Source organism: Syngnathus typhle, linkage group LG3 (genome assembly GCF_033458585.1).
Source record: "Syngnathus typhle isolate RoL2023-S1 ecotype Sweden linkage group LG3, RoL_Styp_1.0, whole genome shotgun sequence".
Lineage (NCBI taxonomy): Eukaryota > Metazoa > Chordata > Actinopteri > Syngnathiformes > Syngnathidae > Syngnathus > Syngnathus typhle.
Window position 1 is genome coordinate 1475605 of NC_083740.1, and position 15692 is coordinate 1491296.

Below are 15692 nucleotides of genomic sequence, written 5' to 3' on the forward strand. Positions count from 1 at the left end.
TCAAAAGATTCTGGGTGGCACTACAGATCCAAAATGGCCGCTTCAAACCAAAATTGCAGACTTCCTTCTTTTAGAGTTCCGGAGATTTTTTTTTTTTTGCTCATAAAAGTACATTTCTTCTTGCTATGTAAAACTGTATTTGGGGGTTTAAAAAAAACAAATTGATGAGGGTATTACTCATCAAAAATTGATGCTTCAAATCTAAATGGCAAACATTCAGTTTTTTTTTTTTTTTTTATGGGTCCTTTCTTGCAGACGCTTGTCCAGGTTAGCATGTGTTAACATTTATCACTGGTTAGCACTAAAAAGTAAAGTCCTCCCCCCCCCTCCCCTGCCTGTCCCAACCACTCTGTCTTATACACTAGGAAACTGCAGTCGATGTTTTCGACTCTAAGCTTTTAATTGACCTCGGCCCCGCTATCTTTCCTCGCCACACAAGCCAAAGTTGATAATGGAGCCGTTTTAATTGCCTTTTTTCTCTCCCCACTTCTTCTTCTCGGGCTTTTAATTACAGTCGGGAGCGGCGGCGTTCAGCTGCTCGTACATCTGCTGCCTGAGCCGCGTTATTTCTCATCCTCGGATTGTGATACATGTTTCAATTAAAGCTGTAGAATGCGGTTCAATCGCAATTTCCACAGACAATGTTTAAAAACGTGTTTTAAAACAAAGGTACAAAGAGGCAGAGTAGAATACATAAGACAATAAGTACACTCAGCTGTTTGTGCATTTTGAAAACCTTGACATAACCAAACTATGCTGTATTTTATCAACAGTGGAGATTCTAATCAGTTCCAGGGTCTAATGGTGGCGACTCAAACATTGTTTTTAGTCACAATATGATACCAGTGTGGAAGTAAACTGCCGCTATCAGTAAACAAAACACTCATGTTAGCATTACGGATTACCATGCGAGTGTTGGCCACTCTCAAACGTTGTTTTGTTTTTTTGCAAAACCAGACGCACCCAGTCGGAGGCGGGTAACTTTGGCACAGAGGGGTCGAAGGCACGTGGGGGGGGGTCGCTAGGTTCCTGTGCCTGGTTGTAAAACACAGAGAGCAGTTAGGCCAGCTCGTCGGTCTGCACGGGAGAGGTTGAGCAAGGGGGGGTGGGGGGTTTCGCAAAGTGGGACATGCCGGGGCATGCTAAGGAATCAGGTCCCTGGACCAGGAAGAGTGGAAAGAAGAAACAACAGAAGGGGGAAAGGCGGAGGGAGGCTGAACATCTGCTGTGAACAGTGGGCTTACTCAGCATGCCCTTAGCGCAACCTAGGTCACTACCTGAGTGCTACGCACATCCTTATGTGATGATGCAATCACCTCATGTGTATGAAAAAGGTGCAATTTCTAAGTTGAAGTACTTGTGTATTGAAAACGCTGTTACTCGTACTTAAATCTTAAATCGAAGTACTAGTGAAGTATAAAGTCTACTTAAAAGAAGGTAACCACCGTCGAACGTAAGTTACACTATTGAAATGTAAGATTTTAAACCATTGTAAAATGTAACAAGCGCTTAATTGTCAACTTTTTATTTTACACTATTAATATTTTTCCCCACAACACTACTACTATAGTTGTTTGCGAGCTTGCTAACCACGCAACTGAAACTACTGCCATCTACTGGTTGGAGTCGGATACTGCACTAAACTCATTCAATTCTCATTAAAAAAAAACAATAACATTAAATTAACAACTTGTCTTTATCACGTGAGCCCAGGTTCATTCCCAACATTCTCCATGAACACGGTGTTGCACGCTAACAGCTAATAGAACTAGCCGAACCAATCCTTCTTAAGTACTTCTCTTGTATCAATGGTGCATTTTGGCAGAAATCCGCAGACGCCCCAAACAAATTACATTAGCAGGCTAATTGAAATGACGCTAGCAAATTGTGTAGCTGGAAGGTGCTTCTTAATGGCGCCGACATTTGTTGTGCACTTGCGGCGTCACATGCCAGCAGTACTGTGACTGCGCGTTCAGTTTTTTTTTTTTCCATTCCCTGAGTAAAAGCCTCAATAATGACACAAAGCTACATCTGTTCTTTGTGTAAAAGTCAGAATGGATCCCGCTTTGGCAATCCGAATGCTTTGAGTCATCATAGCATGAATGTTGCGGTCCAGCATAGAATTCAAAACGTAGCCATCGTCCATATGTCATCCTACATTAAGCAGGAAGCGGGCCAAGTTCCTACCAAAGTTGTACAATTCCCAAAATTGTCAGTTCCCAACGGAAAGGCTTTTAAAACCATCACACTTCTTATTCCAATTATTTCTACCAACAGGTCACCATCTCCGACCACGGCGTTCCGGCCAAATCCACCACGGTGCGCGTCATCGTGCGTGTGCTGGACGAGAACGACAACCGTCCGCTCTTCCTGGAGAAGATCTACAAGATCAAGCTTCCCGAGCGCGAGCGGGTCCCCGAGAAAGAGCGTCCCGCCGCCCGGAGAGACCCCGTGTACCGCGTCTTGGCCTCCGACCGCGACCACGGCGCCAACGCCGAGATCTCGTACAGCGTGGAGGAGGGCGACGAGCACGGCAAGTTCTTCATCGAACCCAAGACGGGAGCCGTGTCATCCAAGAAGTTCTCGTCGGCTGGGGAGTACGACATCCTCACGGTGAGTTTTTGAAAGTTGGAGGCGGGCGCCCCCGCCGTGAGAGTCTCTGAGGGAGAGAGAGCGCAAGGAAGATTGTCTCGGCTGACAATCTCCTTCCCGCTTTACTCTCTCCATAAGACGAAAAATCGATATGAATATGTAGATTGTGTGTGTGTGTGTGTGTCGCCCATATCAATTAGTTGCGATTAAAAAAAGAGCACACAGAAGCTAACGCGCTATCATTACCTGACCGTGTCAGATCAAAGCGGTGGACAACGGGCGCCCTCAGAAGTCGTCCACGTGTCGCCTTCACATCGAGTGGATCCCCAAACCGGAGATTCGGGCCGACGCCGCCCCGCTGGTCTTCGAGGAGTCGCCCTTTTCTTTTTCCGTGATGGAAAGCGACCCCGTGGCGCACATGGTGGGCGTCGTGGCCACCGAGGCGTCGGACATTCCCGTGTGGTTCGAGATCACAGGTAGCCGACGCCGCACATTTATCTTGTGGATATTAAAGTGAAATGTATTGGTCTAGTCATGTGACTTGTGACATCAGCAGAGACTGGAAGAGCCACGGAAAATCCTAGATTAGGACCAGATCGAAGGTTACCGGTATGCATAAAAAAAAAAGTTTCTAAAAGTCCAATTCACTACCCCTTTAAAGGGAAGAGTGCATTTTAAGTTTGACAAAAGTTCTAACTAATTTGAGTCTCTAAACGGAAGCCGGTTTTGAAATCCACAAAATAACTCCGATTTTGTTCAGTGCAGCGCTCACTTGTCCCATTTTATGACCTCTCCAAAAAAAAACTTGGATTGAACTTTCCTGGCACATTTCCTTCTCCTCCTCAAGCACCATCCCGTGATTTCTTTCTTTCTTCCTTCCCTCTCTGGTGCGTTGTCACGCTTTCAAGGCGCCATAGAGGACACTGAGACGTTTTACGTCCTTCAGACGACTTGCGACCACAACTGTACAGCGGAAGGTAGCTGCTGGCAAACTGGGTGTCGTTTCGTGCCTCACGTTTACCCTCCATTCGATTTGAACATTTACCTTTTATTTTCACATTGTCAGTATGTTCTTATCGCCTTTATCTATTGTGTTGCGTGTTTTATTGATGTTGTTTTGAGCTTGGCCGCGTTTACATGACAACAAAAGAAAAAACTGCAATGTGCATGCCAGGCCTCTAGGTGGCAGTGTCACTTTGGAATGACACAGCGTCACACTCAATAAATCGCAACAAAATGAATAGTTAAAAGTTCAGTCAACCAAGAGCAGTTGTCATGTAAATAAATGTCAGATTTTTTTTTTTTTTTTTTTGACACATCTGGTACAAAACTCCACCTCCGACCCTTGAGTTATCTCCCCTTTGAGTGTTGTGAGCATACAAACTACATCTTTTATTTGATGGTCCTCTTTCTCCCAGGCGGAAACTACGACAGCCGCTTTGACGTGGGCAAGGCCAGCGGCACCATTATTGTGGCGAGGCCGCTGGATGCAGAGCAGAAGTCCAACTACAACCTGACGGTGGACGCCACGGACGGGACCAGGACGGTTAGCACACAGGTAAGGAAACCGACGGAAAATCTTTTTTGACTTGACCGCCGTATTCGATCAGCTCGGGTAATTAGAGTTGTTTCGCGCATCGGTAATTAGCTTTGTCTAGTTTGTAGATAATAAATTTTGCCTGCGGTGGTTAATCACTTGTCATTTGATTGTTGTGCGAATCAATGCTGTGAAATGAGACTTGCGCTAATGAAGGCTGACGTGTTTTAACGATGCTAATTAGCATACTGCGGCAATTAAAAAAAAAAATCCTTTCCTGAAATTTGAGGAATAATGCCAATAGAATTCATCCCCTCCTGCAGTTGTAATTTCACCATCGTAAAAGTCATTTTGAGCAATATTTTAGCAATTAGCATATAAGCCACGGTCTATTTTTACGGTAATGTAATAAATGATCTTGTAAGTCCACAACGAAGGATTTTTAATCATTACTCAATCTGTGCTTAACAATTTATATTTCCAAGAAGAGAATGACATAGAAACCCGACTTAAATTCTTATCATAAATGGCGCTTCTTTTATTTCCAAGAAAAAGCGACATGGGGAGTCGTTTGCTTGAAATTTGTAACTGTAAATGAATATGCAAATGTGCATCTTCACGCTTGGAGAAAAGTGTCTGCGTTTTTCTTGCGATGCCGTTCTCACGGTCACGCTTTGTCTGTGAGATTTAGCGATGTAGCGACATGCTAGTTTTGCGGGGTCTTCCACGCTCCGCCGTTGCCACCCTTTGTCCTCGCTTGCGAAAGAATCCGTTTGTTGTCGCTGGCTATGAATGCGGCCTTTCATCATCACGCTTCTTCTCGGTTGAAGCCGAGCCGAGCCGAGCCGCCCTCGCTCATCCGCAGCCCGTCCTTTCATTTAGTGCAACACTTCTTTTTTTCCTTGCTACCATCTTACAAGCGACAAACATCGACTCGCACTTCAATGAATTGCCCCCAAAGGTGAACCGATTCTTGTCGTTTTTGTCACAAATTTGCCCGTTTTATAAAAGTTTCTTTCCAGGCAGAATTGAATATCAAACTTACATTCTTGTCATTTTGCAAAATGTCAAAGTCAGCTTTATTGAATCATGGTAATGAAATTAAAGAGCAAATTTGACGTTCTCCTAAATAGATCAAATTGGCCTGCGTTAATTAGCATAGTTTGAAATTCTAAATTTGCGAAATGTGAAGGACCAAGGGACGACTAGACGGGCTGACCTCAATAGATGTGTGTGGGAGCTCAGTGGGAACACGCAAAGCCCAAATCACGAGTTCAAACTCGATTCTCTGGAGACAACATATAAGTTTTGTTTGCCTTTCATTCAGTCTTGCCGAGTTTGTCTCCAAATTAGACTGGGTGGGCGATCACACGCATCGCAAAGGCCACCTCGTGAAACTTCTGCTCCATTATCTTGTCTTCAATCAAAGTCATGTGGAAGCTACGTTGGCCTCTTTTCACTGGCTTTCTTCACTTTTTTCTTTTAACAACATGCTTACACGTATACCGGGCTCTTTTCATGACATGGCAGGAAGAGAGGACGCAGTGTATGTCGTATGGTGTTAATCCTGTTTTGGTAACATGTGTGCGTGCCCGTTGCCAGTGCCCGCAACCTGCCACCTGGCAGGGGGGCCCGGTCTTTCCAAAGCCAGTCCCAGTTGGGGGGAGATGGGCACAAAACACCCCCCCGCCCCTTCCTAATTCTGCACAAAAGGTTACTTCATCACATTGAATTCATCTTCCTTCCTAAGAGTCCTTTGTCATGTTTCAAGTCGGAAGGACCGGAGGTTCGAGCAAACGCTAACACTTGACACGCTAACGTAAGGCGAGAATGGTGCCCTACGCAAAGTTCCGAGGGACTGATAACGATTTTGGGTGTAAAATATCTTATTTAACAACGTTCTAGCTTGCTAATATATAGTTGGTGTGATGAAAATAAATTGAGTGTTTATTAACACTAAGAGGATGTTACAAATGATGCTAGCACTTTGCTAGCATGATAGCAATTGATGTTCTAACTAGCCTAAAGCAATATATAGAAATAACTAAAGCAGATAAATAAGTACCAAAGTGAGAGTGATGACTAACACTCGAAAACCGTTCAATAAAGATTTGATCCCACCGCGTAGGCGTAATGCCATTTTGACTGAAAAGAAACAAAACGCTAACATGCTAACACTTGCCATTCCTGGCAGCGTTGTTCTTCTCAGCCATTTTGTCTTTGCACCTTTCGCTCACAAGCATGTGTTTTCTAAATTCCACCTTTTATCCCCTGCCTCCATTTCTGTCGTTTCACCCTCACAGCTTCTTTTTTTTTCCCTTCCCAACCCGTCCTACAGTGCGGCTCCATATGTCATGTGTACACACACAGTCACAGTCACGCCTCTGCACAGCATTCCCTGGAGGAGGCTATGCACACACAATCACGCACACGCACAACCTTAGCATTTGCAACGTTGTTTGCGGCGTAGCCGTTTTGTGATCACTTGTCGATGACGTCTGCTTCGCGTTGAGTGAAGTGATGATTCCATACGGTGATGGTAACATATTCCAACCAAATGGTAATTGGGTCACTTGAAGCGTGTGTGTGTTTGTTTGTGTGTGTGTTGTGAGACATCAGGGATCTGCTGCTTTCTGATGTCTGGCATGACATGAGAAGACATGCCTGGAATGGCTGCTTAAGGGCGCAAGCATGCAACAGAGGCCCCCCGTTCCTGAGTGCCACTTCTGGGCAAGAGTGTGTGATGCAAAAAGCTCCCTAAGGAAGCGGCTCGCTAGCCCACCGTCCAGAGGTTTCTCGAAAATCCAGCTCTCAAAGCCTGATTCACTCAGCAACATGACATTTGGTAGATGTGTCTAATATGAATTGGGGAGAGAAAAAAAAAAGATTCTGCCATTTTGGTTCAAAGTTGGCTTGGTAGATCCATTCCGCTTGTGCGGCGAATGAATCAGGACAAAAACGTCTCATGATTCCAAGGAAGCCCATTTGCTTTGAAACACATTTTAGCATCATTGAAAGATTTAATTCTTTGAGATTTGGTTGCAATCAGATTTGGACCACGTACACTCGACAGATGGGCGAGACGGAATTGTCAGGGATTTGAATATTCGTGTGGGCGGAGCTTGATCATGCCGGTGAAGTTTGATGACTCGCCAGCTTCGGTATTCCACGGCAGTCTGCGATCAGCGGTAGCGGCCCTTGACACTCAACACGGGCGAGCCCGGTGAGCCGCATTGCCAGCATGGCGGCGGGCTATCGCTCCTCTCAGGTTCCGCCCGTGTGTGTCGTAGAGCTCAGCAAACAGCGTTACGACCCACAAGAGTGGAGCTGCGCAGCTTTGTCTTATTTATTTTCACCTCCTTAAGGGATATCACCCCCTGGTGTCTGGTATGCAGGTGTCTAATCGGGCCTGATCCCTTTGTTCCCCATGTTTGGCGACGTTCGCTGTGAAGCGAGAGATGGCATTCCAGCAGCTCTCCGTAATCCTCTGTCGGAAGTCCAGCAGACGAGTGGCTGGTGTTGATAAAACACTCTCCCGGTGGAATTTTACAGCTTGGTGGATGATGTTTGGAGTACACAAAAGCGGCGCTGGGTTTTTTTCTCTTCTGCTGATCAAAGGCAGAGAGGAACATGTATGGACGTTTGGGCCACAGATTTGACTTTGTGGAAGGACTCGAAGAAGTCTTTCATCTATTCCAATGCATCATCGCGGTCACATTTTTGTTCCATCCACATTTAAAACATTTCCCAGTTCATCATTTTGACACGAGGGATTGCAAGAACGCTAATGACAAAAACCCGGTCCTCACCAACAGGTGCTCATCCGCGTCATCGATACCAACAACCACCGGCCCGAGTTCTCCCGCGCCAAGTACGAAGTCAGCGTGCCCGAGGACGTGCCGGTGGGAAGCGAAGTGCTCCGTGTGGACGCCACGGACCAGGACGAAAAGAACAAGTTGACCTTCACCCTGCTGAGCAGCACCGACCCCTTCAGCTTGAAGAAGTTCAAGTTGGATCCGGGCACGGGCACGCTGTTCACCGCCGAACCTCTGGATCACGAGACCATGCGCAGCCACGTCCTCACAGTGATGGTGAGTGCGCATGATGTCGGTTTATAAGTTTTGCACCATCCTTGTTATCCGAACGACTGTATTATTCGATGTTCCTTCGCAGGTACGCGACCAGGACATCCCAGTGAAACGCAACCTGGTGCGTGTGGTGGTCAACGTCGAAGACGCCAACGACAACGCGCCGTGGTTTGTCGGCACGCCCTACTCGGGCCGCGCGTTCGAGTCCGCCGCCGTCGGCTCGGCCGTGCTGCAGGTCACGGCTCTGGACAAAGACAAAGGTCGCAACGCCGAGGTCGTCTACAGCATCGAGTCAGGTAGGGTCCCGGAAATCAGAAGAAAAAAAGCACATGAGCGACATTAGCATTTAGCAATTAGAGCACATTAGCAACCTGGAAAAAGTGAAACTAAGCTAAAAGGACATTTTCCAACACAGAGCTGAGCTAATAGATTAATTCCAGCTAAAATGAGGTCAAGGCAGTTACGCCGATATGCTGACTTTTAAACTTCAGCGAAGGCTTTTCACCCGAATTATGGTGGGGGAAAAAAAAATGTTGGACTTGAGGCATTTGGACGAAATGAAAGCTTTCATTGTAATGTACCACAAATGAAGTCATGAGTCAGCCTACTGGATGTTTGTTGGAATCTTCAGGAACACGTCAGCGGCTTTGTCTGGAGTTTCCAAATATGTCAGCCATGTGGTCGCCCCCCGGAATTGCCCGCATACTTTTCTGCTCTAATGAGCTTTTTTAAACACGTGGCTTTTGTTTGAACCGACGTGACTTTTGATGCTTTATGACCGTTTTGCTCCATTCAATCAATACCTCACTATGGCGAATCAAATCATCGAATTTGTCTCGACAGGAAACGTGGCAAATTCCTTTGCCGTGGATTCCGTCTTGGGCACGATCACAGTGGCCAAAGAACTCAGTCGAAGTGGCAAGACCCGCTTCGAGCTGACCGTCAAGGCAACCGACGGCGGTGCCACGGCGCTGTCCACCACCGCCGTCGTCCACATCGCCGTGACCGTCTCGGACAACGCTGCCCCCAGGTTCTCCGAGAAGGCCTTCTCCGCCGACATCAGCGAGGCGGCCGCTCCGGGGAGCTTCGTGAGCTCGCTGGAAGCCGTCAGCCAGTCGTCGGTTTTCTACCAAATCAAAAGCGGCAACACGGACAACGCCTTTGACATCAACCCTAATTCGGGCGTGGTGGTCACGCAGAAAGAGCTGGACTACGAGGTGACCCCGCAGTACAAGCTGCTGGTCCAGGGCACCAACATGGCCGGACTCGCCAGCAATACCACTCTGGTGATTCACCTGAAGGACGAGAACGACAACGCCCCCCGTTTCCTCCAGCCGGAGTTCCAAGGCGTGGTCAGCGAGTCTGCTGCCGTCAACAGCGTGGTTCTCACTCGAGAAAACGCTCCCTTCGTCATCCGTGCCTCGGACCCCGACAGCGACCGCAACGCCATGTTGGTCTATCAGATCGTGGAGCCCTTCGCCCTCAATTACTTTGCCGTTGACTCCAGCACCGGCGCCGTCAGGATCACAACCGCTTTGGATCGCGAGCAGAGGAGCCTTTATCGCTTTACGGTGCAGGTCCACGATCTGGGCATACCGCGGCTCTTCGCAGAGACGGCGGCCAACGTGACCATCGAGGTCATCGACGTCAACGACTGCCCGCCGCTTTTCAGCCGGGACGTCTACGAGGCCACCGTGGCGGTGCCGACTTACAGAGGCGTGGAAGTGGTCCGAGTCGATGCCACTGACTTGGACTCGGGACCCAATGCCAAGCTTCTGTTTTCCATTTCCGAAGGCAACATCGGCGACAAGTTCAGGGTAGACGCAAACACCGGCGTGATCTCCATCCAGAATGTCACCCAGCTGAGGAGCCGCTACGAGCTCAAGGTCAGGGTTTCGGACGGGAGGTTCGCCAACGTCGCCGGCGTCAAGATCCACATGAAGGAGAACAAAGAGAGCAAGGTGAAGTTCACCAGAGAGTCCTACAGAGCTTCGGTCCCAGAGAACTTGTCGGAGAAGAGATCGTTGGAAGTCATCGCCGCTGTCGGTAACCAAGTCAACGAGCCTCTGTTCTACAAAATCCTAAATCCCGACAAACGTTTTGAAATCGGAAGGACGTCGGGGGTGGTCGCCACCACCGGGATCCCGTTCGATCGCGAGAAGCAGGACACGTTTGACGTCGTGGTCGAGGTGACCAAGGAGGAGCCATCCGAAGACGCCGCCCATGTTGTTTTGACGGTGACGGTGGAGGACGCCAATGACAACGCGCCTGTCTTTGTCAACCTCCCGTACGCCGCCGTGGTGCAGATGGACGCCGAGGAAGGACAACTGGTGCGACAGGTCACAGCGGTGGACAAGGACCACGGTCGCAATGCGCAAATACGTTACAAACTCAAAGAGCCTCAGGAGCACTTTGACATCATGCCCACGGGAGAAATCACCATCAAGAAGACGCTGGAGAAAGAATCGCTTAACGCCGATTTTGTCGTGGTCGTCGTGGCGACAGACGGCGGCGATCCGCCGTTGTCGGCGGAAACGGAGGTTCCCGTTACCGTGGTGAACCGAGCCGTCCCCGTTTTTGAGAAAGCCTTTTACACTGTGGAAATCCCCGAGAATGTCCAGGTGCACACACCCGTTCTCCACGTCCAGGCCAGTGACTCGGAGGGGCCTCGTATTGTTTATAGCATCTCCGAGGGGGACCCCTTCAAGCAGTTCTCCATTGACTTCAACACGGGGGTCCTTCACGTGGCTCAGCCTCTGGATTTTGAGACGCACCCAGCCTATAAATTGAACGTCAGGGCCACCGACGCGCTGACCGGTGTGCACTCGGATGTATTCGTGGACGTCATCCTGGAAGACGTCAATGACAACTCGCCCGTCTTTCTGTCAAATTCCTACTACGCCGCCATCTCGGAGGCGTCGGCTATCGGTACGTCCGTCCTGCAAGTCGAGGCCACTGATTTCGACACGGACCACAATCAGGAAATCTTCTTCCAGTTGGTGGAGGAGAAGGGGAAAAGCTCAAATTTGTTTGCTGTCCATCGCGACACGGGACTCATCTCCACGGCGCGAGTACTGGATCACGAGGAGAGCCCGCAACACCGACTGAGAGTCCGCGCCACGGACGGAGGAGTCCCCGCCCTCTTCAGCGACGTGGTGGTGACGGTGGACGTCACGGACCTGAACGACAACGCGCCCGCGTTCGCCGAGCCGGCCTACAAGGCGGCCGTCAGCGAGTTGGCCTCACGCGGACACTTTGTCACCCAAGTCCAAGCCTCGGACGCCGATAGCTCCGACGCGGACAAGCTGGAGTTTGCCATTGTCTCCGGGAACGAGGACCAGACTTTCGCCGTTGATAAGAAAAGCGGCGCCATCGTCATTTCCAACCACCGCCGGCCGCAAATGCAGCCGCGCTACCACCTCAACGTGTCCGTGTCGGACGGCGTTTATCGGAGCTCGGCCCCGGTGGACGTCGCCGTCATCGGCGCCAACTTCCACATCCCCGCCTTCGCTCGGTCGGAATACGCCGTGGAGTTGGTGGAAAACTCCCCCGCCGGCACTTTGGTAGCCGAGGCCAAAGCGACGGACGACGACGAAGGCATCTACGGGCAAATCACGTACCGCATCGTCAACAGCGTGGCCAAGGACAAATTCACCGTGGACGAAAACGGCGACGTCTTCACCTTGGAGAGCCTGGACCGCGACAGCAGCGTGGAGAAGGTCATTCCCATCTCTCTGGAGGCCAGAGATGGTGGCGGTAAGGTGGGCTTTTGTACCGTCAACGTGGTCCTCACCGACGTCAACGACAACGCGCCGCAGTTCAGGGCGGCCGAGTACAAAGTCACCATCGCCTCGGACGCCCCGAGGGGCGCATCGGTGGTGAAGATCGCCGCCTCTGACGTCGACGAGGGAAGCAACGCCGACGTGGAGTACTCCGTCGAAGCCGACGTGGAGAACGTGGCGGAGAACTTTGAAATTCACCCGACGTCCGGGGTCATCGTGACCAAAGAAAGCCTGATTGGTCTCGAGGGCGAGCTCTATGCGTTTTTCGTCCGGGCCAAAGACACCGGAAACCCGCCGAAACATTCAGTGGTGCAGGTTTACATCCAGATTGTTGCGCCTGAGACGCCCATCCCCAAGTTCGCCGAGCCTCAATACCGCTACACCGTGGCCGAGGACCTTCCCATCGGCACGGAGATCGACGTGCTTCGGGCCGAAAGCGAACGGCCGCTTGCGTACAGCCTCATCAACGGCAACACTCCAGAGAGCAACGAGAACGAGGTCTTCGTCGTGGACAGGGACACCGGCGCCCTGAAACTCCAGAAGAGCCTGGACCACGAGACCACCAAATGGTACCAGCTCACCTTGCGGGCACAAGCTCAGCACAACGGCTACGACGTCGCCGCTTCCGTCAGCGTCAACATCCAAGTGAAAGATCTCAACGACAACCAGCCGGTCTTTGAATCGGACCCTTACCAGGCCGTGGTGGTGGAGAACCTCCCTGGCGGAGCGCAGGTGGTGCAAGTCAAAGCCAGCGACCTGGACTCAGGTACCAATGGCCTGGTTCTGTACAGCCTGGACGCCAAGCTCAACTCCCAGGACATCGCCGAGCTCTTCGCCATCAATGCCGAAAGTGGCTGGTTGAGCACCCTCAAGGAGCTGGACCGCGAAAAGCGCAGCGAGTACTCGGTGGCCGTCGTCGCCACCGATCAGGGCGACAAAGTACAACACGCGACGGGCACGCGGGTGGAGGTGACGGTGGCCGACGTCAACGACAACCCGCCCCGCTTCACGGCCGAGGTCTACAAGGGCACGGTCAGCGAGGACGACCCTCTGCCCAGCGGCGTCATCGCCATCCTCAGCACCACCGACGACGACTCGGAGGACATTAACAGACAAGTCAACTATTTCATTACCGGTTAGTTCGATTTATTATTTTTTCTTCCTGTTATGTGTACATATGTAACTAATATTTTCTTTCATCCAACAGCCGGAGACCCTCTGGGACAGTTTGCCATTGAGCATGTGCAGAACGAATGGAAGGTGTCGGTCAGGAAGCCTCTGGACCGCGAGACCACCGACTATTATCTGCTCAACGTCACGGCCAGCGACGGCATCTTTACAACCAAAGCTGTGGTTGAGGTCAAAGTGTTGGACGCCAACGACAACAGCCCCGTGTGTGATAAGGTAACGGCGATTTGCCATCACCTCGGGGTCCAGTCCGAGTCTTGACTTGGGCTTCCCCGTTTAGTCTCTGTACAGTGAAAGCGTTCCCGAGAACTCGCCAGCCAGCAGACTCATCCTGCAAGTCTCAGCCACCGACGCCGATATCCGATCCAACGCGCAAATCTCCTACGAACTCCAGGGAGCCGGCTCGGAACTTTTCTTGATCGATCCTGACACGGGTGAGTTGACGTTGTTCCAGTTGGTGGACTTCAACATGCTCGAAAAAAGCCAGACGCAATCAAGTGGAAACAAAATAAATGAAGTTATATCTCTTCGCTTATTTTTGCGATCCTTCCAAGAAATGCTAAACCTTAGCTTAGCGCTACCTGGCTGTTTTGATTTCATTTTTTTCTATTTTATTGCTTGAAACACAACAACACGTTCTTTAATTAACTGCCAGTTGTGATGAGGCCAAGGGCCAGCAAAACACCCTAGTGCCCAGTTACATCTGTTTTTTTTTTTGCAACCATCCAAGACTATTTCCCTTCAGGGCAAGAACCACGGCAGCAGTAAAATCCCAAGTTGCACACTTAGGTTGAATTTATGTCTGTTCTACTTGTTGCCTGCAAATAATGCCGACTGGAAGAGTCCCTAAATCCCGCGCTCCATCAGGCTACAGTATTATTTTTTTTCTTCCCCCATGAGAGCACATTCTGGCTCTAAGGCATTATGTCCCCTGCATTTAACTTGAGCGCCCAAGGGGGTCGTTGTAAAGGTGCCGTTAATGTATAAATTATAGCGTACAAGATGGGGAAAATCTGCTTTAAGAGGTACTAATGTTCCTTTTTATCCTTTTTTTTTGTGTGGCCGTCTGACTTAATTACATGCTTTGGATGCTTTTTGCACGGTATGGTGCTGGAAAATACATAATCATGTCTTTCTTTTTTTTTTTTGCTGGATTCATGCATACATTAGCTGACCTTGTTCCCTCCAGCGTGAATTACCATAGTAATAAATCAGATCGGGCAAGGGGAGCTTTTTCATTGGCAAAATAAAATACTCAAGCCGTGCTTCGTGAAGCCACGTATTTTTCTGTCAAATTTACTGTTCGGAAATATGCAAAAAAGCTTCACATTGTGTACCGTAATTTTCGGACTATAAGTCACGTTTTTTTTTCAAAGTTTGGGTGGGGGGGCGACTTATACTCAGGAGCGACTTATATACATATATATGTTTTTTTTTCAGGCATTTTATGGCTGGTGCGACTTATACTCCGGTGCGATTTATAGTCCGAAAATTACGGTAATCTTAATTACACCGTGTCACCATTCAGGCGAGCTGAAGACGCTGAAGCCCCTGGACCGCGAGGAACGCGACGAGCATCGCTTCAAAGTGCGAGCGGTGGACGGCGGGGGGCGCTTCTGCGAGGCCGACGTTCACGTGGCCGTGCGCGACGTCAACGACAACGCTCCCGAGTTCGCCGCCGACCCGTACGCCTTCACCGTCTTCGAGAACACCGAGACGGGAACCTTCGTGGCCAAGCTACAAGCCGACGACGCCGACAGCGGTATGCCACTCGCCTCCCACCGGCTGATCAGACAAATACAGAGATGTCATATCAGTCCATTTGGGGATAATTGTTGAAATACTTTTGTTTCCAGGGCTCAATGGAGACGTGGTCTACTCGCTGCTGGGCTCTGGCGACGGTTGGTTCTCCATAGACGAAGTGAGCGGAATCATCAGCCTGGAGCGGCCGCTGGACCGCGAGACGCGGGCCCTGTACGAGCTGGAGGCCCGCGCCACCGATCGGGGCTCGCCACGCCTGTGGGCCACATGCCGCGTTCTGGTCTCCGTGCTTGACATCAACGACAACCCGCCCGTGTTTGAGCGGCGCGAGTACGCAGCCGCCGTACCCGAGGACGCGGCCGTGGGCGGACAAGTGCTCAGGGTACAGGCCGCCAGTCGGGACGCGGATGCCAATGGGGAGATTGGATACAGTATCGTCAGCGGAAACGAGCACGGGGTGTTCAGCGTGGACCCGAGCACAGGTACGGGACCAACCCAGGAAAAGCTTGTCCCGCTATTTTGCGAATCAAAACTCTTTTTTGTTATAATTGGTTATTTTGGCTGTAATTCCAGTGTCGGCCTCTAGGTGGTGGCACACTATCATTGTAAATTTTAAGAGTGAAAACAGGAAGTATTTCAAAATCAGTTTTTGCTGAAGTTTGAAGATGAAATTAATCCTTTCAGTGCCTCAAAAAATGAGATGCTACAGAATAGGATAATCAATAAATTAATACATTGATCAAA

General features: G+C 50.0%; 1 protein-coding gene across 4 annotated transcripts in view; it reads left to right on the forward strand.

The window, feature by feature from the left end:
* The window catches only part of fat1a (FAT atypical cadherin 1a), a 39870-nt gene that overhangs the window by 14699 nt on the left and 9479 nt on the right, over positions 1–15692 (forward strand). For all 4 annotated transcript variants that reach the window (XM_061273915.1, XM_061273911.1, XM_061273912.1 and 1 more), the window contains exons 5-14: positions 2278–2613; positions 2852–3068; positions 4011–4150; positions 7945–8220; positions 8303–8513; positions 9061–13134; positions 13207–13403; positions 13468–13621; positions 14716–14949; positions 15044–15430. In XM_061273915.1, the coding sequence (XP_061129899.1) occupies positions 2278–2613; positions 2852–3068; positions 4011–4150; positions 7945–8220; positions 8303–8513; positions 9061–13134; positions 13207–13403; positions 13468–13621; positions 14716–14949; positions 15044–15430 (6226 nt within the window). The remainder of the gene's footprint in view (positions 1–2277; positions 2614–2851; positions 3069–4010; positions 4151–7944; positions 8221–8302; positions 8514–9060; positions 13135–13206; positions 13404–13467; positions 13622–14715; positions 14950–15043; positions 15431–15692) is intronic.